The following is a 21,124-nucleotide window of genomic DNA, read 5'->3' as shown; positions in this document are numbered from 1 at the left end:
CCTCAATAGCTAAAACAAAAAAAAAAAAATTATTTTTCAACAATGAAAGTACTATTCAACTGTATGGACTTTGATTGTTTTATTTTTCAACTAAAATATTTTCATTTAATCAATTAAACAAAAACAAGCTTATGAAACTTATGAATAAGTCAAATGACAAAGGAAGGATGAAATAAAAATCAAATTCAAGAGCATTTTTTTGTTGGTTTCTATCTAGTATCTATCTCATTTTGGCATTGAATCGGTAGTTACATGACATTTAATAATTGTTAAATTTATCCAATAAAAGTTGATATTCTTAATTAATTAATCTTTCAAATTAATATTTATTTGTTTAATTTAATTATTTTTGAATATTTAAAATTATCAAAATTGAGTGTTGAATATTAAAATTAAAATTATAACATAACATTTTATTAAAATCAAACAACTATAACCACTTAAATTACGTTTTAATCAATCAATTTAGCCATAGATTAAGCGGAAAGAATATCAAATTTACGCGACGACGCTCCTCCCGATAAACTTTCAAGAAAATTCCTTCCAACGAAATTCCCAGAAATTCCCTACGGTGGCAAAATAGTAAATATTTTAAACCCCAAGACCATTTAACCTCACTTCACTCTCTTACATAACCACCAAAAACCGCGCTTTTTCAGCTGCTATAAAATCCAATAAGTCTTACAAAATCTCCAAAAAATCAAATCAAAAATAGAAATAAAAAAATATTTACAGTTTTGAGAAAAAAGGCAATGAATTTGCTGAGAGGATTTGCGCTGCTTGTCTTGCAATTCAGAGCTTTGTTAAAGAAGAATCTGTTACTCTCATGGCGGAACAAGAGAGCGACTTTTCTGCAACTATTCTCTTCGCTTTTCTTCATTTTTCTCATCTTCTGTATCGAGAAAGCCACCGATGCTCAAAACTCCAACACCACGGAGTACGAGGTGGTTCGAGACCCCAAGCCGTTGGTGGCTCCGGCTATCCCTCCCTGCGAGGATAAGTTCTTTGTCAAGCTACCTTGCTTCGACTTCGTCTGGAGCGGGAATGAGAGCCAGACCATTGACAGGATCGTTAGAGCCATTAGAGAGAATAATCCCGGCAGACCCATTCCCGAGACCAAGGTAAAAATTGATTCTATATGCTGTCAATACAATATAATTCTTCAAAAAGTAATAATACGTTAAACTCTGATTGTTAGCAATAAAGATTACAATTTGATTTGAATGGAAAGGAAATGTTTTTGGCATCCAAAAAGAAGGCTATGATAATTGGTATATAATTTACTTTTTGTTCCTATCTTAATTGGTGATTTATGAAGGAAAATAGGGAATCTGGTTGGGATTGTGTTATTTCAACCTGAGTGTATTGAACCAATTATAACTTCATTCTCTTTTTTATTATATATATATATATATATATTTGCAGGTTAAATCGTTTAGGACAACTGGTGAAGTTGATGAATTCCTATCTAATAATCAAATGCATGTCCCGGGAGCTTTGCATTTTGCAGAAGTTAATGCAAGTGTGATTAGCTATGGCTTGCAGACTAATTCTACTCCACTTGCAAAACGAGGGCAATTTGAAGATCCCACACTTAAATTTCAAATTCCACTTCAGATTGCTGCAGAGCGTGAGATTGCTAGGTCACTTATTGGAGGTACTAAGTGCTCCTTTTACGATATTTTATTTGCGGGAGGTGACTTGTATATCTTTGTTTGATTGGTTTATATAATAATGCCTGTACTGTTTTTATTTTTCTAAATGCTACAGATGCAAACTTTAGGTGGACTGTTGAACTCAAGGAATTTGCGCACCCTGCAATGCAAACGCTTTCCACAATAGCTCTTGTTGGACCAACTTTTTTCCTTGCGATTGCAATGTTTAGTTTCGTGTTTCAGATTGGTTCACTTGTTTCCGAGAAAGAGCTCAAGCTTCGACAGGTCTTGTTTAAATTGAGATTAACGTTGCAGTCTTCTTACAGAAATATCATTGTTTATTGTTTCTGTTTGTTGACTTTCTGTTTCTTCCCAACAGGCTATGACTATGATGGGTCTTCTTGATTCTGCCTATTGGTTATCGTGGCTCACATGGGAGGGAATCATGACAGTTCTTTCATCACTCTTCATAGTTCTATTTGGAATGATGTTTCAGTTTGATTTTTTCTTGAACAACAGTTTTTCCATTCTCTTCCTTGTCTTCTTCCTTTTCGAACTCAACATGGTAAAAACATGTACCTGATCTTTACATGTCATTGTTCTTGTTTATACTTATGTTGATTTCTGCTCTTAGTTAAAAATGTAATCTTAACATATAACTCTTGATTTGTCACTTCTGATGCTTGATGGCAGGTTGGTTTTGCATTCATGCTGTCACCCTTTGTTAGCAAGTCAACTTCAGCAACGACAATTGGTTTCTCCATTTATATAGTTGGCTTTTTTACTCAGGCAATGTTCAGTTCCTTTCTGAACTTCTTGATTTGGAATTATATTTATAAGTTCAATTATATTTATGGACCTTATTTATTGCAGATTGTTACTGCCAGTGGATTCCCCTACAGTGATAACTTCAGTCAAGCTCTTCAAAATGTCTGGTCATTATTCCCGCCTAATCTTCTTGCTCAAGCTCTAAGGCTACTTTCTGATGCTACTTCCACTCCCGAAGACATTGGAGTTAGCTGGAGTAGACGAACAAAATGTGCACCAAATGATGATGAGTGTGTGATAACAATTGTATGCCCACAGTTCAAAATTGAAAGTTTACTGTTGAGAATGTTTCACATTATATTTTCCATATACCAGTCACTTCCTCTTTTCTTTCTGTCTTCTTTGTTCTCCTTTTACAGTTTCCTTCTTTCTTCAGGCTTAAAATTGTTACAAATCGTTTTAGATAGTTAAATCATTGTCATTTATTACCTTATTTTGCATGTTCTTTACAGAATGATATCTACATATGGTTGGTGGCTACATTTTTGGTCTGGATGGTTTTGGCTATCTACTTCGATAACATAATTCCAAATGCATCTGGTGTGAGAAAGTCAATATTTTACTTTTTGAGGCCTGGATATTGGACTGGTAAAGGTGGCAAAGTAAGAGGTAATTGAATTCCAAATTCAATCTATAGTCAAGAATTTTCCTGTTGAACTAATGTACCTAACTTGTAGCATTCTGGTTTTCTCTTCATAGAGGGTGGCATTTGTAGTTGTATAGGTTCAGCTCCACCATTGGAGCATATTACTCCTGATGATGAAGATGTCCTTGAAGAGGAAAGCCTTGTTAAAAAACAAACAACGGAAGTTGCAGTTGATCGAAATGTTGCAGTTCAGATGCGTGGTCTTTCAAAGACATATCCTGGTTCCAGGAAGATTGGTGCCTGCTGTAAATGCAAGAAGACTTCACCATACCATGCTGTTAAGGTAAACAATCGCTTTTCAGCCTTAGTTTTCTGCCCAGACTGAGAAGGCTACGTTTCTTGATCCCTATGTTGTTTAAATATAAGTACCAGAACCTAAATGATCTTTCTCTTTCTTTTTTTTTTTTTTTTGGCCAATGATCTTTCTCTTTCCAAGGCACTATTTTTCCTAATATATCTTTTAAAGGAGATTTCTTGGCTCAGTGATGGGATGCTTGGGTCTTTGATGTTGTATGATGGTAAGAGTTATTTAATTTGTTTGGGTTTGGGCCTGATATGGCCCTTTTGAGAAATTGGTTTAGTTAGAAGTCATGCAGCACATCATCATGGCTCCTAAATGATGCTCTTCCCTAACTATATTTGTTCTCTTTCTTGAATATATTCAACAAGTTGTCTTTTTCCCAGCCTATTAACAGTTACTGAGTATAGGCAGTAAGGCGAGAGATGGAAAATGTAATGTGGATATTCATTTAGATTTCTGCCATAAAAAATCCATTGCTTACTAGTAAACTTGTCTTCAGGGCTTATGGGTGAACTTTGCAAAGGATCAGTTATTTTGTCTTCTTGGACCCAATGGTGCTGGAAAAACCACAGCAATCAACTGCTTGACAGGCATAACACCAGTGACTAGTGGAGATGGTAAGATGCATCGTTCCGCAACTCTTGTCTCTTGATGCATATAATTCGTCAGAATGAATCTTCAAGGAATGTAACAATATGTTGTAAAATGCATTTGTAAACAGCACTGATCTATGGTTATTCCGTTCGAAGCTCTGTTGGCATGTCAAATATTCGAAGAATCATTGGAGTTTGTCCTCAGGTCACTTTCTTTCTCTCTTCCTCTCTGACATGCACATACACAACTCGGCATGTGCATCACAGCTTGCCATTTCCAGAATTATCTAAGTAATCATATAACAGCAATGTTCATAGAGTTTGGATCTTAATTTTTGTTCTTATATTGTTTATTTTTATAGTTTGATATCCTTTGGAATGCTCTATCTGGTCAAGAGCACCTTGAGCTGTTTGCTAGTATCAGAGGCCTACCACCAGCTACAATCAAGTCGGTAGGTACCACATAAAGTCTGTGGAAACAATCTTTACCTGACTTTCTTGTTGCATTTTGTTTTTCTCTGAATTGGCCTTGTTGTTGACCTAATATTCACATTCTATCATATTTAACCGTACAAATATTTACTAACATGCTCAATTAAAATCTTTTGCATTAGAAAGACTTTTTGGACTATCCTACCCACAAAGATTTAATTTATTTGCTCAAATTCCAGGTAGTTCAGAAGTCATTGGCTGAGGTCAAACTCACAGAGGCTGCCAAAGTGAGAACTGGGAGTTACAGTGGAGGAATGAGGCGTCGTCTCAGTGTTGCAGCTGCCCTTCTAGGAGATCCGAAGTTAGTCATTCTGGATGAACCAGTATGTTAATCAGACCTTTTCATCACATTAATGTGCTCAATCTACTTTGCAAAGTGCTTCTGTTTCTTTTTTTGGGAAATGCAAAGTCCTTCTCTACTTCTCTTTCCCCTGGCATCATGTATTTATTTCCTTTCTGATGACTGCAGACTACTGGTATGGATCCAATAACAAGAAGGCACGTATGGGACATAATAGAGAATGCAAAGAAAGGTCGTGCCATTGTCTTGACAACACACTCTATGGAAGAAGCCGATGTTTTAAGTGACCGAATAGGAATCATGGCAAAGGGTAGGCTCCGTTGCATTGGAAATTCAATCCGGTTGAAATCACGATTTGGTACTGGTTTCATTGCTAATGTTAGCTTCACCGGAGGCAACAATGGACTTAGTCCTCCCAATGGAGATGCAGTTGCCACAACTTACCAACATGAGTCTGTGAAGCAGTTCTTTAAAAATGTATGTTGTATAATTCAACTGATTTAAGTATTTCATTAAGTTGCAGAGAGTTGGTTTCTCATTTGGGCTAATTTTTCCAGCATCTGGATGTGGTGCCAAAGGAGGAGAATAGATCTTTTTTGACTTTTGTCATTCCTCATGATAGAGAAAATCTCCTAACTGTGAGCACCTTCAAATCTCTTATGGAACAATCTGTGTTAACTATCTTTTTATGCTTTGCCTTATTAAATGTTTTCTTTTCTTTGAATTTATAATCTTGAATAGAAATTTTTCACGGAGCTGCAAGAGAGAGAAGAAGAATTTGGTATAGCAGATATACAACTTGGTCTTACAACCCTTGAAGAAGTTTTCTTGAATATTGCAAGGCAGGCAGAGTTAGAAAGTGCTGCAGCCGAGGGACGAGTAGTCACTTTGACAACAACATCTGGGGCATCAGTTCAGGTAAGTGCAATCATTTGATGATAGAATTATTGTGCATATAAAATTTAAAGCAACAAAGGAAATTTATCATAACTTTCAATAAATCCTTTAAATGCAGATACCAATAGGTGCAAGGTTTGTGGGGATCCCAGGAACAGAATCTGCTGAGAATCCTAGAGGTGTCATGGTTGAAGTTTACTGGGATCAAGATGATACTGGTGCACTCTGCATTTCAGGGCACTCTGCTGAAATTCCGCTACCTCCTAATGTTCAACCGATGGCTTCTCTAGCAGCTACTACTAGAAACTCCTTACGCCGGAGAGGACCTGTTCATGGAATTGTGATCAGCCCCGATGAAAATTTCACACCTAGTTCTTAGTCATTCATCCTAAATACCATATCTTTATGATCCTATGCTTGCTTAAAACCACTTATAGTTTTCTGTCATGTTTTTTTTTTTTTTGGTACAATTCTGTTAGGTTTTTGAGTTCTAGCCCTACAGTAAAGTACTTAATTAATTTTATAATTATTTTTTAAGTTCATTTGTAGCATTTTCTCCATAGTACTCGAGTCCCTTTTCTCTGATATTATCTGTTCTTTCTCATCATATTCTTATGTTTTCTAATGCAGAACTGCAATAACTTACTCTATTGTTATTGACATTTCAATTTGTTTAGTTTCTGTGCAGTTGCAGGTGTTATTTTTGTTAATCTCTCTTTTGTTCTTGTTTCAGAAGCAAAAAAGTTTTTTAAAAAAATCATTCAAATTAAAATGCAAACTACTGTTTTTGAAGAAATAAAATTTAATAATTTTGCTTTTATTATATTTAAACTTGTAAAATACCTGTGTTACGCCGTGAGATTTGAACGTCGGCTTAAAATCAGTGTACATTAACATTCAAATAACAAAAGATCATAGTTAGATAAAGAGTTAGAATTCCAAAGGATAAACAACATAAAATTAAAAGATAAAATTCTAATTTTGGGGTAAATGGACATAGCGAAAGACATGAGTTTTAAATGTTGTTCACTGAATCAATTCACTTCAATTAGCAGAAAAATGAATAAAAAAATCAAATGAAAAAACATGTGTATGAAAATGATGAAGTTAACGAATGACAAAATAAGTTTATTCAAATTCTATAGAAGTAGATCAAGTGTAGAGGTAATGAAAAAAAAAAACCAATCAACTACATATACCATATGATTTTTTAAGCAATAGCAACCATGGAGCTCACATGAGAATATGTTAGTCTAATAAATGGGTTTCTAAATGTGTTGTCACGTAACCAATTATCACTATGAACATTCGCAGAACATGCTATAACTTCTCACGACTGTCTTTTCTCATTAACCCATGTTTTATACCACTTTGACGAAACTAGCATCCGAAACTTCCCAATCTTTTTTGTATCTTCTCTTTGTGAGACTAAAGTAGGTATCCAAGGGCTTCATTTAAGAGCATATTGTACGGAAAATAAGCAATTTTGAGGCTCTGGGAATCTCTATCTGCGACATTGGTGATATTTCTCCCCGGAATTTCCAACCTCTACTTTTCACCTTGCTTGGCAACTTTTCCGCTTCCTCCATTTACCTAAAGAACCCTCTACAATTTCGAGCCAGAGATTGAGGCTGATCCATAGGAAAACAATAGGCAAGGCAGAGATGATTTGACAATCTGCATGAGCACGGCTAGCCACAAGCTGCATTGAACAAAATTCAAGAGGAAAACGATAAGCAAGGCAGAGATGATTTGACGATCTCCACGAGCACGGTAGCCAACTGCGACATTGTGTCTGTCTGAGTAGATGGAATAAAATAACCTGTAATCGAATCAGATTTCAAGGAGACATACTTTTGTGATCACTCCAATACAATGTCGAACAATAAATGTTGCTCACTGCAAATTAATTAGCTAGAATGCCAAAGGAACTTAATAATTAAAAAGAGAGAATTTGGAACTACTCCAAAAAAGAAGCAAGAAGCCTAGAACGGTTACAATAGCAACCATAGAACATCAATAAAATGAAATTTAATAATAATGATGATTGTGGCAGGTTGTAACTTCAAAATCTATTGATGTACACTAGAAAACACCCAGAATGAAGAAAATTTTCAGAGGCACCCGGCTTGCACACACCTTTGACTATGGACCGATTTTAGTTTCACAGCACATTCTATAAATCCGAAAAGAATACGAATCTTGAACCAATTATGCTAACTCCTCATATCACACTATTGCAGAAGATCACCTCCTCCACTCTACTTGGGCTGCCTTTGCTGCAAAATCAAACCAAAAATAAAGTGTATTTATTTGCATGAGAAAACGGTGATCATTCTCAGTAAAATAAATTGCAAGCATTCTTTAGTTTATTATTGTGATAGAATCTATAGGAATAAACACCGTCCAGATCCATGATGATTCGTTTAGCATGGACAACAGAAAATATATAATATAGTCCAAGGTATGGAGAAACAGTGAACCAACATTGCTGATATGTTTACTAACTAACATAAGGGCACGCTTTAGGGAAGCTGCATGATGATATATGGGAACTTTAAGACAACTTATAAGTAAAACTGATAAGAAGTTCAACCAAGAATCAGCATTTCATACCATTTCCATCTCTGGATGACAACATAGATCTTTCATTTTTGTTCCCTGCTTTCCCTGCACTCCCAACCAGTCTCTGTGTCCTTGGTGACTGTGAGCTGATTTTACTATTGGCTGAAGATGGCAAAGACTGGCGTCGATTGGGGTTATTTTTGTCACCTCCCTCCTGGCCAGAGCGAGGAGAGCCTTGTAGTCTCAGCTCCGCCTTGGCAGATTCAGTAGCTGCCATGTAGCTTGGGAGTGCAGGACTGTTCTTAGGCCCATTCTCTGTGCGATCTTGTTTTGCAGGGTTAGAAGCTTTCCTGCCAGACTTCTGATTCTCATTATTCTCTGAATCGTCCTTCCTGTTCAACTCCATATTTGTTATGGGAGTATTCTCATCCATAACCGTTCTATCTGTTGAAGGCTTTGAGTCCTCATCAGCAGGATCAGCATGCAATAAATCTGATGTCTCATTCCTCCCTAATGGCCCTGGTGTAGTTTCAATGACAGTTGAATTTGAAACTACCACAGTCATATGTGTCTTTGTCTTCTCAGCTGAGCCATTCACTGTCACAGCCATCTCTCTCTTCATCTTCTCAGCTGAGCTAGTCACTGTAGCCGTATCTTCTCTCATCTTCTCAGCTAAGCTATTTACTGTCATAGCTGTCTCTTTCTTCATCTTCACCGCTGCTGTCTCTTTCTTCATCTTCTCAACTGAGCTATTTACTATATCCATCTCTTTTCTCATCTTCACAGCTGAGCTATTTACTATCATGGCCATCCCTTTCTTCATATTCTCAGCTGAACTATTTACTGTCATGGCAGTCTCTTTGTTTGTCTTCTCAGCCAAACTATCCAGGCTCTGTTCCATGATATCAAGATTCGTAGTTCTTGAGACCTTCTCCAAACTTTGCTTTGGCTTTTCAAATACAACCTCTGACTGCAGTGAATTTTCTATTACAGGATTATGAACCTTCCTCAAGTTGCATTTAACCTTTTCAAGCTCATTTTGAGGATTTTCCAGCGCTGACTCAGCTGGATGGCTGGAAACTTTTCTCAGATTACACTTGGGCTTATCAAATTCAGCAGTTTCTTGAACAGAGGTACCATCCAGATTTGCAGGAGGAATCCTGCGGACACTTCGTTTTGGTCGACCTTTATCCATTTCAACAGCTTGACCATTAACCTTCTTTCTCTGGAATTTAGTGTCGGAGGCTCTCTTTGGTTGAGAAACAGGTTTCCAGAAGCAGGATGCTGACCAGAGCTCTAACCAGTTCCAGACTGAATTTGGTTCCCCAGCATCATAATGGAGGCGCAAAGGCATTACAGTAGGTGATGAAGCAACAATCTAAAGCAACAAACCCAGCAGTCACTTGCCCAATTTGAAAGAAAAAGAAGTTAAAAGGAAAGGGACAAAAATCAAATGATACTCCAATAAAAGAAATCATGTCTACTGATAGGCAATAGTTAACCATCAGCCAACTTGCTAAACACCTCTAAACAAACAACACTTTTAGGTGCCATGAGAAAAAATTAAAAAAAAAAAAAAGACAGATTTGGGTTTGATTAAAATTGATGAATGCATACAGCCAAATGTTTCTGATGCCCAATATTTTTGGGTGTTACAGATTTGGAATTCCTTCAAGATACAATGAGAAATACCTATGCATGATCTACTGACAGCTATCATCAATCAATGGCATCCTTGACATATAAACTTGAGGGGCCGATTAACAATATATTATATATTTTTTATTAGACTTATATGCGCACACACAAATAATACCAAACAATATATTAATAAAAAGTAACCAATTTATAAAATTATAACATAGAAATATTAGTATGATAGCATTAAACTTTTAAGGATGACAAGAGCTCTAAATTAATGGTAGAATTACTAATTACACTATCTTTCAATGAATTATTAAAATCCTTTTTTTTAAAATTTAAAATTGAAATAAAAGAATAGAAATAAATCAGTCATTAAACAATATATTATTATCAAAACAAAAAAATAAATATAATTTTAAAAGAAAAAAGTTGAAACCTTGAGACTAAAAGTTATAATTTTTTTTTCTTAACCTTTTATAAAGCAGTTCCAATCTTTTTTTTTCTTTTTTGAAAAAAGATTTTAGGATAACATGAGATAAAGATTAAAATTAAAAATAAAAATTAAATGTAGAAATATATTGTAATAAGCTAGAAAGAAAAGGAAAACACATATTTAATATTTAGTTGGAGATTTGGAATCTTGTTAAGAAAATTAGAAATTTAATTTGATTCTTGTTAACTTTACTCGATTGTGATTTAAAGCTTGTTACAAATCTCTACCTTGATTTTAAGAATTTATAAATAATGATTAATGAATACAATAAATAGACACATAGCAATGTAATTTTAATTCCTTTTAAATTGTAATAACGCATAAAATTAAAATTTAAAATCACAAGAGAATAAATTAATAATTTTAATTTAGAGAATCAACTTATTTTATTTAATATTAATATATACATGCCAAAGATTTTTAAAAAATTTATGGGGCCTCTGGCTACAATGAGGAACCACCATTGTGATCAATCAAACTGCCAAACTTCTCTAATGCCCAATACTTTTGGGTGCCATGAAAAGGTAGATGACTTTTTTAGGCCAACCTAAAATTAATGCAATGGAAGACTATGTATGAGCAAAAAGGCAAGTAGCATGTTGAAGCTTCACTGAACAGAAACAAAATAGTAGGTTTCAGCTATTTCTGCCAACCAATTTGATTCATGGAGCAAATGAAGTTTACTCCAAAATTAATATTAGTATCCCAGAAAATCACAATATGAATGCCTGAATAAATCATGTGCAACTGCTTCTTGCGTAACAAGTAACGAAAAAGCAACATGATAAGATGGATAAGAAAATCAGATGGCCAGGTAATGTTTTCCCCCATCAAAAAGAGCTTACAGACAAAGATAAAACCACCAAAGCATAATAGTCAATAAATGGAGTCATCTCAGTGATGTGGCACAATATCATGGTGAATTCTATCTATTTTCAATTTCATAAATAAGAAAAACAAGACATACCTTACAAACAAAAGCATTTGCCGACAACTTTCCAATGCGTGCAGGCATATTAATTCCAAGAGAAACCACAAGCTTGCTTTCCTGCTGAATAACAATATAAAGATTAGACTACGAAAATAAGCCTACCTATTTCTTGAATAAATACAAATTCAATGCAGGAAGAGTGGAGACAAAAGTGGAACTGCATGTTCTACACTTAACAATTCATATATGCTAATATATCCAGCATATTGTGATTACTGGAAGTAGAAGATTACAAACAAATGGCAATAGTAAGCTTCAAAAGCATTTTCACCATTCAAATTATATCTGACTACCCGAAGCATGTGATGTCAAAAGTTGCTAAAACAACTTCGGGCCAAATACCCTTTTAACTCATTTCACTAAACTTGGTTGATGATGGGCAAGTTGATTCCTTTTACATATGGACCATCTACGGGCTGACACCATTTTGAATATATAAAAGAATGAAAGTAGCAAAGGAGTAACTAAGGTACTTGAAAAAATTTGAATGAAAAGAAAGTGATTGCAAGATAAATTTTTTATTAGCAACCAAGATGACTTTATTTGCTAAAAGAATTTACCAGGTGAATCATGCCTGTAAATTGCCCATGATAGAATTCTCAAAGAAATTACCAGAAGGTTCATTTGATTGAATTTTTTCAGTGCTTCAAGACCACCATCAGAATGCCTGACCATTACTCCACGAACATGTGCTTGTAACTTGATAATTCCCATCACGCAGCACAAAGTAGCTATAGCTTGTCTCCTAACCAAGTGGCCACGAATAAGTGCCTGCAGCCTTATAATGCCTTTGAGGGCCCAGAATGCCCGGCGAGCCTTCACATAAAGAACTGATATCAGTATAGGTATAATATCAACTAAAGGTTCTTCCTTGGCTATATAAACTATTTGAAAATTGATAATAAAATTTCAGAAACAATAGGAGAAAAATACCAGGTAACCCCTAAAAGCAGCCTGCACCATAGTTGCTGCTTGTTCTTGCTTCATACTTTCAGGATCACATGGTGAATCCTGAAAAGTGGACTTCAGCAAATCTATGCCTTGACTCATTGGCAATATCCCATCATCTTCAGAGATATTTGCAGCTTCCTTGTTATCCAATTCTAATTTCCTTTGATCTCTATCAGTAGCATATGGATTCGACTTTGAAGAGAATGAAGGTGCCACAGCCATATCAGTTTCTGACACCCTGGCTGCAACCAATACCTCTCTCTCATTTGCAACTTTCTGCAAAAAACAGAAAGCATACATTATTATTTTAGGATCGATGGGAGAATGATGCCAAATTACTTATTATTTTCATTAGTCAGTGCTAAAGAGTAAAGAGTGAATGAATAGTACCCAGCAGAAGAATAATAAAGATCCATTAAGCTTACCATTGATGAAAATGGCAGCAAGTATCAAATAGAAAGTATGCTAATGAATACATGTTTATTAGGGGTGCAACTTGGTAGGATTTCTTGGTTTGGGTTGGGGTGGGTTTGGACCCGACCCTCCAACATTTGACTTTTATATTCTACATTTTAATCTTATTTGCAGCTTTCTTTGTTGAATGAACTAACACCAAACACCAGAATAAATCAACCGACAGAAGAACCATCCACAAACTATACACCATTCAGATATAAGCTATGAAGAGATAAAAGACACTGGTTAAACACAACAAAAGAAGTTGGAAACTAGAAAACGGAGTGTACATTGTTGGATGGCATAGTTTAAGAACTAGATCTAAATCTAAGATAGAAGGACAAAAATCAAAAGTTAGCAACAAGGTGAAGTGTGGCTGGAAGAAATATCTAGATCAAGTTCATCAATGCAGTGCATCTAGAAACCATCAAAACTCAATTTATAAAGAGGCATCAAGAAATGGAATCGTAAGTAGCAATGTCAAGTTCTTTTGATAGAACACATTTTTATCATGCCCAAATAGTTTAAACCCGAAAATTATAAGTATAACAGAGCATTGCAAACAAGAATTTTTTGTTGTGCATAGTCTCTGCAAATATATATAACAGGATATTTTCTGTTTAGTAATTTGTAAAAAAAAAAGATATTTGCTGTTTAGTGTGGTAATTACCTCTCTTCCTTTAGGATAACTAGATTTGGAAGATTTCTTTCCAAAAAGCAGAGTCTTAATCCATTTTCCCGGTGATTTTCCCATTACTCGAAGATCACAAGATCATGCAAAACAGCAAATATCTGTAATTGACTTTCAGCTTAAAAAAGCAAAAATTACACTGCAAAACGAAGAATAGAAATTATCACTAATTACTGTGTAACAAAAGTCATATAAAAGATTACAAACCAAAAAAAATCAGCAAAGCAGAACATTCGAATCAGCTAAGAAGAATCCAATTATCTAACAAATTCAAACCCAAAATTCAAAATTGTGAAGAAATTAAAGTAATTAACCCCAGACCTGTACGATCTGCCGAAAATTGAAATCAAAAGGCAACAGTTATGGCGCCAAAAAGAAAATAAACAAAAGAAAGCTCTTTAGAAGTAACAAATTTACACTACATCTGATACTTACCTCGCAAATGCAATACTTTCGAAGCTCAAATCTACCATTCCTGATTTTCAAAAGCACCAAACCAAACATCGAACCATGAGTTTTTTCTTTTTTAAATTAGTGAAAGAAGCACTAAAAATATTTATAGGAAAATCGAGAAAATGTAAAGTTACCCCTAAAGAGAAAGACACTGAGAGAGTAAGCTTCCAAGCAAATCAGAATTACAATAAAAAGTATCTTCGCTTTTTTTTTTTTTTTTTTGCTTTGCCTTGTTTTGCTTTTGTTGCTGTGTCCGTAGTCTATGCTGAGAGTGGGAGAAGTTACAAAAAAAAACCTGAATTCGGAAATTATGAATAAAATAACGGTACCTAATCTGGTGTAACAAATTTTAGTGTAATAAGTGTAGTTGGGATTATTTTGACCATTAGATGGAGATACTGTTTCAATTGTCACCGACAGTGGAGATAGACGGTTGAGATTCAGAACAGATGTAGGCGTTGGAACAGAAGATGATTGGGGATTAATAAAAGTGGGAGGTAGTGTTGGGTTGGGTGTCCCAAATAGCAGTTACTTCGGGAACAGGTGCCCGGGTTCTTTAATCTGATGCATGTCCAAATTACGCTTCTGCCCTTCTACCAAAAACTTGTCGGGGTACGTCGGTGTTAAAGCGCGTGATGGATCTGAGCCGTCTGATGGTAGCGGCAGAATCATGGAGAGAGGGGGTGGTGGGAGTGTGGGTGGAGAAGGTGCATGAGAGCAATGCTGGAGGAGAGGGGAGAGAGCGCGGCAGGGGTTGCGGCAAGCAGAAGAATGATTATCGACCGCTGACAAAAAAAAAAACAAAAAAACAAAAAACAAAAATCAAAAGGCCAAGAAGGAAGCAAGAAGTAGAACCCACGGAAGGTTGAAAGCGGTCATTATAGCCATCATGTGCAGCTTCAGTCGCCTCCTGTCTAGCAACCAGTCTTTTTTTTCTCCGTTTGTTTCACTTAAAATTACTTTAAAAAAATAATTGTTTATTTAATCAGACCTTGAATATAATTTTTTAAGCATGAATACAACCTGAAATATTATTATATGAATAAAAATATTTTTCTTTGATTTTAAATAAAAAATCAAAATATTAATATTAAAGTCTTATAATATTTTAATTTTAAATATTTTATTTTCTATATTATTAAACATAAATATTTTTAATATTTTAATAATAAATAGTATTATACTATTAATTTAGTAATAAATATTAAATATTAATATAGTAAATAATATTTTTATTATTTTAATAATTAATACTAATTATTATAATAGTATTATTTTAATAATACAAATATTTGATATACTTTTAGGATTTTTCAAATTAAAATATATTAATTTTATTTTATTGACAAATGCATTTATATTACTATTTTAATAATTAATAATAAATATAAACAAATAAATAATACTTCTGTTATGATTCATTATTAAACACTTTTAATATAAAATATAATTATTTTAATAGTATAGATGCTTTTAATATTTTAATAATAAATATTACTATTTTTTATTTCTCAAAAAAAATATCACTATTTTTTATATTATTATGTTAATAGAAATCATATTTTAGAGTATTAATACTATTTGAATTTTTTAAAAATATTAATACTATTTTGAATATTTTAAAGTATTAACAAATATAATCAATAGTTTTGTTTTAAAAGTTTAATATTAGTATAATATTTTAATGTTAAATATTATTATTAAAATATAATTATTTTAATATTAATAATTTTAATAATAATTTTTTAATATTTTAATGATTATGTTAGTATTATTTTTAAAAAATAGATTTTTCAAAAACCCACTAAATAATAAAATACATTTTTCATTAATTCACTCAAATAACAAAAATATCTAATTTTCCAAAAAATGAAAATTTTTCAAGAAATTATTTTTGGAAAAGATAATTTCTACTAAATAAACGAAGTTTTAGTCTTACACTAATATCAATATAATTTTGTTTTCTACTGTTTTTCTTATTAAAGTAAAGAAATTATGCGTAATTATTATTTGTATATGTAAAGATTGAATTTATGATATTTTGAAGATATTTTAATTCATCCATCTTTTCGTTAAAAAATTAATGAGACATGTTATTTTAAGATCAAATTATGCCATCAATTCTATTTTTAATTTTTTAAGTCAAAAGTTCTATATTTAGTTTAAAATGCAAATTTAATCTTTTTATAACGATTTTAAAAATTACATTATCTTTACTTTTGTATTCGAAATTTTAATTTGATCGTTAATAGTGTCTAATTTCTTTTATTAAATTCGTGGATGTGGAAGTTTGCTTACTAATATAAAATTGAGCTTATTATTGAGATTTATTTTGAATATCATAATCTCACACAAAAAATTAAAGTAAAGTTATAAGAGTTTGAGTTATCTTGTATCCCATATCATAAGTTTAATAAAAGTATAAGGAGTTTCACCTTTATAAATAAGATATTTTGATTTTAATTTAGTAATTTTAAATAATTAGACACCAAGAAAATAGTTAGGTGAGTAGGCTATTAAAATGATGCAATTAAGTTTTTGATTAAATTTTGAGTAAGGAATTTTTGATAATTTTTCTCATTCCAAAAATTTTTCAATTGTAAAGATTTATTTGATAATGGATTAAGTTTAGAGTATGCTATTTTAAGTTGGGTCAAAATAAATATATTTGTATGTTCTTATTCTTGATTTATGCTTGTTATTTTATGCGTGGGTGCTACATATGCTTGTTGATTTCTCAACAAGTAGTATTAGAGCTGCGGTGATCTTTAACAAGTAATATCATAATGAGGTTCGAGGTTTAAGATTCATGAAAAAAAAAGACAAGCCTGAAAAATCATGAAATAAGTATTTCAAGATGTCTTAAGAAGGTATATCTAGTATACACATGCCTAAGTTTGAAATTTCGTTATTTGATAGAAAGAGTAATTTAATGTTATAGCAAAGTACGATTTAAGATCTATTAGTATAACAAAGGTTGGATCAGGCATTAGAGAGCAGTAAGCTTGAGAAAATGTCTAACGATAATTGGAATAGAATTTTAAAAAAAGCTGTTAGTACTATTAGATTGACGTTACCCCTAGAGATAAAGTATAGTGTGTTGACTGAGAGTATTTCAAAGCGTTTGTGAGATAAACTTGAAGATATTTATGCATTGAAGTCATTGACTAATAGATTATGTTTGAAGATGGACCTATATTCTCTAAAGATGGAAGAAAGTATGAATCTTCATAATCACCTAAATAAGTTTAATATATTGATTTCTTAATTGCTGGTGATTTTTATTGATGAGTTAAAAGATAGAAGAAGGCTTTAATTTTGCTATCATCTTTGCCCAAGTCTTATAGGCCTTTAGTTCAAACTTTGTTAATGGTTAGATCTATTTTAAAGTTGGATAATGTGACAATCCTGTTGAGTGAGAACAAAAGGTTTATGAAAACACAAAACTTATCACCTAAGGGTAGTACACTAGCTGTAGAAGGTTTTAATCAATAAAAGACTCAAAAGATGATTGATGGATCAATAGAAAGATTCAAATTAAGAGACAAAAATTACAGTGACATAGAATGTTATTATTGTAGTGAAAATAAATATATCCAAGTGCGCTGCAAGAAGCTGAGAAGGGATATGACTACTTTTAAAAGAACAAATAATAAAAAAAATCCTATGAAGGAAAGAATGATACTGCTGCTATTGTGTCTGACGATGATGATGTCATTTTGATAACTTATGTGGAAGAGACTCAGATTTTGAAAGGTGATAAAGACTGGATTTTAGATTTATCTGCTACAGTCCATGTTTGCAATTATAGGAGTTACTTTATGGAGTTGAACGAGAATGAGAAGCATCAAAATATTATGATTGCTAACAACAAAAATGTGTAGATTCAAGGCATTGGGAGTATTCAACTTAGATCTCACAATAGTATTGTTAAGATGCTTCGTCATATAAGATATGTATCGAGTTATAACTATAATTTAATTGCTTTAGGTGAGTTAGCTTCTCGAAGGTATATATATTATGGTAGTAATGATTCATTAAAAGTGTATAAGAATGGTAATGTGATTCTACAAGGGAATAAGATTAAAAATCACTTGTACGTACTTGATAAAGGCTCAGTTGCTGGGATTCCTATGATAAAAGAAAAGAAGAAAGGCAAGCGTGTCAATTTTACAGATACTGTTGAAGTGTTTTAAGATTCAAGTTAAAAGAAGATTTAATAGAATTTGCCTTGAATCTCATAATCATATATTGAAAGTTAAAGTAAAGTTATAAGAGTTTAAGTTGTTTGTATCCCATACTGAGAGTTTAATAAAGATATAAAGGGTTTCACTCTTAAAAATAAGATGTTTTAGTTTTAGTTCAGTAATCTCAGATAATTAGACATCAAAAGAATAGCTAGGTGAGTAAGTTATTAAAATAGTATAATTAAGTTGTAGGTTAAGTTTTGATAAAATAGTTTTTGGTGACTTTTCTCATTTCAAAAGTCTATCAATTGTAAAATTTATTTGATAGTGGATTAGGTTTAGAGTAGGTCATTTTGAGTTAGGTCGAACCAAATATATTTGTATATTTTTATTCTTGATTTAAGCTTGCTATTTTATGCGTAGGTGCTGCATGTATGTGTTGATTTTTCAACATTTACTAAAGTGAAATTTATTATCCATTTGGCTAAAAAGTGGGTTTAAATTTTTTTCTCTTTTTCTCTTTTTCTCATTTTCTCATTTTTGCTAGCTATATATTTTTTTCATTTTAAATTTTTTCTCTTTATTTGAACTTATTCTCTTTAGCTTTACAACCTTTAAGAAAAAATTAAAATATGACCATTTCCTTTTTCAAATTTTGACAGTCAGTCACTATCTACCATTGTCAACCATTGCTCGTTGCATCGATTTTTTTTCGAAAACTATTTTGAACTTTTCTTACCTCATTTTCAAATCCGCAAGTCTAAATTTCTTCACAAAAAAATCTCTAAACTTGTAGATTTAGACTTAAAACCACAACTTTCACCTCAAGAAAATAGAGGTAAGCATTAGTCAATTTTAACCAAATAAATAAATGAAAAATCAAAATTCAACTAATCGGGGTAAGATTTTTTAGTTTTTGTGGTTTGCATGATCAATTTTGTAGTTTAATTAGTCGATTTGCAGTTTTACAAATTATGAACCAAACCGATAACAAAACTAAATTCAAAACTTACCAATAGGAAAATACGTATTTACCCAACACCCATTTATGTTATGAAACCCCGAATATGTTTCTAATAGATATATCAACAAAGAGATAGGATCTTTCAAGGTCATGTTTTACCAAAGAATTTGTTTGAGGTTAAAATGTGTTAAACCCCAAGTCTTTTGAGGTCAAAGTATGGAACCTAGTTCTTGATTTTGATGGGACGTTGAAGTGTTTAGAGCTTTATGTTGTAGCCATCGATTCTTTTATTATTTGTATATTAAGTTTAATTTTGCATTCAACCCACCTCAAGTTTTTTATCAACAGAGTCCTGAATCCATCACACTTGAATGATTTTAAGCTTATTGAGCTTTACATTGTAGCCATCAGTTTATTTTGATTTTCACTCATTTAATCAATTCATTCGAGTTTTTGCTAAATTGATTTACAATCAAATTAACCTAAATCGATCAATTGTTCATCCATAAAAGAAAATTCCCATTTTCGTTGCCATTGGTCATTGTTTATGATTTCCCTTTCACTTTCCTTGCTCTAACATTTTTATCACATTTTTTTTCAATTTTTTAACCTTTTTTTAAATTTTTTATTACCTTTGTTACTACTGCTTTTGTTGCCTATTTTGCTTTTATATATTATATGTTATTGTTGCTAGTTTTTTGCCCACCACATAACTATTTGATGGTATAAACCAATTTATAACCAAGGATGGTGCTCACAAATGATTCATAAGCTCGATTGTTCACTCATGTTAGCAAGTTAACACCACAATAGCAAAAGATTTTAAAAATATAGGTAGTATAATTTTTAAAATGATTGTAGATGGATTAAATTTACACTTTAAGCTAAGCATGTGATTTAATATACCACAATTAGACTTTGTTTTAATATTATGTGAACATTTTGCGCCATAAATCTTATTTCAAAAAATCAATAAAATCCTCTCTTTTTCATTACATAAATTGTAAACACCTATTTGTCCAATCTCTTTTTAATAATAATAATAATAATAATAATAATAATAATAATAATAATTATTATTATTATTATTATTATTATTATTATTATTATTATTGTTGTTGTTGTTATTGTTGTTGTTGTTATTATTTCTTCTAACACTTTTTTTTTTCTTTCTAACATCTTGTTTTTTTCTACATCTTTTTCACAAATTTACAATGCATTTTATGCACTAAAAATCATCTGCACTGCCTAACTTGGCAACATGAAATATGATGACTAAAAGTCACTTGACAAATCTTCATTTTTTCCACAAAAGAATCCCATAAAAATCTACAAAAATCTAGGATTTTGATCTCTTAATTGGCTTTATAAATAAAGCCAATTCTTGTGAAGAAATGAACACAATCCTCTCATAAAGGAGATTGCCAGAAATAAAAAAGCATAAGCAGAAAACACTGAAAAAAATGAACAGAGGGCTTTTTTGGGGCAACTACTAGACTCAAAAAACACACACAAGCATTAAAAAACCAACACAGTCCTTTCAAATGAGGAACCAACAACAAAGTTAAAAAAAAAAAATTTCTAGAAACAAAAAAATTTGAAATCATCGATTTGGGTAGTTTAGGATTTTTATGAAAAAATATAATTTAGAAAATGTTTAGGAGATTAAAATGATTGTTTTAGAATTTTTTTTAAATTTTTTTGGATTGTCAAAAATCGAAAAAATTTGAATTTTTCGACGACTGTTTGAATTTTCTAGCTACCAAAAACTGAAAAATTAGTTAACTTTTGACAATTTTTGAATTTTTCGATGCCATTTGAAGATCTCAATCACCATGTACAACAGCAACCAACTAGAATCTAGTCTTCACAGTGACCAGATAGTGAAAAGAGATTTTCAGAGAAATGAGTTGTGGGGTAGAAAAAGAGCAGAAAGAAAAATTTTTTAAAAAATATGATTTTGGGTCTTTTATAGACATTTCAAAATAACACCGTTTTGATGTTCGAATCCAAGCT

General features: G+C 32.3%; 2 protein-coding genes across 6 annotated transcripts; one reads left to right on the top strand and one right to left on the bottom strand.

Moving 5' to 3' along the window:
* The first annotated feature begins 666 nt into the window (after positions 1–666).
* Positions 667–6,255, top strand: LOC111290506 (ABC transporter A family member 2). Of its 2 annotated transcripts, XM_022881844.2 has the most exons (16): positions 667–1,121; positions 1,426–1,657; positions 1,771–1,940; positions 2,035–2,220; positions 2,349–2,444; positions 2,529–2,729; positions 2,936–3,092; positions 3,183–3,412; positions 3,930–4,047; positions 4,152–4,228; positions 4,386–4,479; positions 4,699–4,838; positions 4,985–5,293; positions 5,374–5,454; positions 5,558–5,734; positions 5,832–6,255. In XM_022881844.2, exons 1-16 carry the CDS (start codon positions 753–755, stop codon positions 6,090–6,092), a joined length of 2,898 nt encoding a protein of 965 aa, XP_022737579.1. In that variant the 5' UTR covers positions 667–752; the 3' UTR covers positions 6,093–6,255. The 2 variants fall into 2 exon arrangements, with proteins under 2 accessions (XP_022737579.1, XP_089624476.1); XM_089768350.1 differs by having other exon boundaries at positions 689–1,121; positions 2,349–2,729.
* Positions 6,256–7,395: 1,140 nt separating this feature from the next.
* LOC111290477 (protein IQ-DOMAIN 31-like) lies at positions 7,396–14,909 on the bottom strand. 4 transcript variants are annotated; one of them, XR_016346532.1, is made up of 9 exons: positions 14,092–14,240; positions 13,940–13,979; positions 13,484–13,643; positions 12,340–12,633; positions 12,019–12,222; positions 11,383–11,466; positions 8,330–9,656; positions 7,853–7,992; positions 7,396–7,535 (listed from the first exon to the last, which is right to left on the bottom strand). XR_016346532.1 is itself a non-coding variant. In XM_089768351.1 (8 exons), the coding sequence occupies exons 3-8, from the start codon at positions 13,565–13,567 to the stop codon at positions 7,961–7,963; spliced, it is 2,025 nt and encodes a 674-aa protein (XP_089624477.1). In that variant the 5' UTR covers positions 13,568–13,643; positions 13,940–13,979; positions 14,092–14,909; the 3' UTR covers positions 7,591–7,960. The 4 variants fall into 4 exon arrangements, 3 of the variants coding, with proteins under 3 accessions (XP_089624477.1, XP_089624479.1, XP_089624478.1); XM_089768351.1 differs by lacking the exon at positions 7,396–7,535 and having other exon boundaries at positions 7,591–7,992; positions 14,092–14,909; XM_089768353.1 differs by lacking the exon at positions 7,396–7,535 and having other exon boundaries at positions 7,824–7,992; positions 11,383–11,463; positions 14,092–14,219.
* Positions 14,910–21,124: the final 6,215 nt, after the last annotated feature.

The sequence above is a fragment of the Durio zibethinus genome, chromosome 11, assembly GCF_047325235.1.
Source record: "Durio zibethinus cultivar Kanyao isolate XHJ-2024 chromosome 11, ASM4732523v1, whole genome shotgun sequence".
In the NCBI taxonomy this organism is placed as follows: Eukaryota; Viridiplantae; Streptophyta; class Magnoliopsida; order Malvales; family Malvaceae; genus Durio; species Durio zibethinus.
Note: the sequence above shows the minus strand (reverse complement) of the source record. Positions and strands in the feature narration are given on the sequence as shown.

Coding starts and splice junctions, on each gene's coding strand:
- LOC111290477 (XM_089768351.1), bottom strand. CDS start 13,567: ATGGGAAAATCACCGGGAAAATGGATTAAGACTCTGCTTTTTGGAAAG. Junction 12,634..13,483: donor GTTATCCTAAAGGAAGAGAG/GTAATTACCACA, acceptor TGTTTTTTGCAG/AAAGTTGCAAATGAGAGAGA. Junction 7,993..8,329: donor GTCATCCAGAGATGGAAATG/GTATGAAATGCT, acceptor TTGATTTTGCAG/CAAAGGCAGCCCAAGTAGAG.
- LOC111290506 (XM_089768350.1), top strand. CDS start 753: ATGAATTTGCTGAGAGGATTTGCGCTGCTTGTCTTGCAATTCAGAGCT. Junction 1,122..1,425: donor GACCCATTCCCGAGACCAAG/GTAAAAATTGAT, acceptor ATATATTTGCAG/GTTAAATCGTTTAGGACAAC. Junction 5,455..5,557: donor ATAGAGAAAATCTCCTAACT/GTGAGCACCTTC, acceptor AATCTTGAATAG/AAATTTTTCACGGAGCTGCA.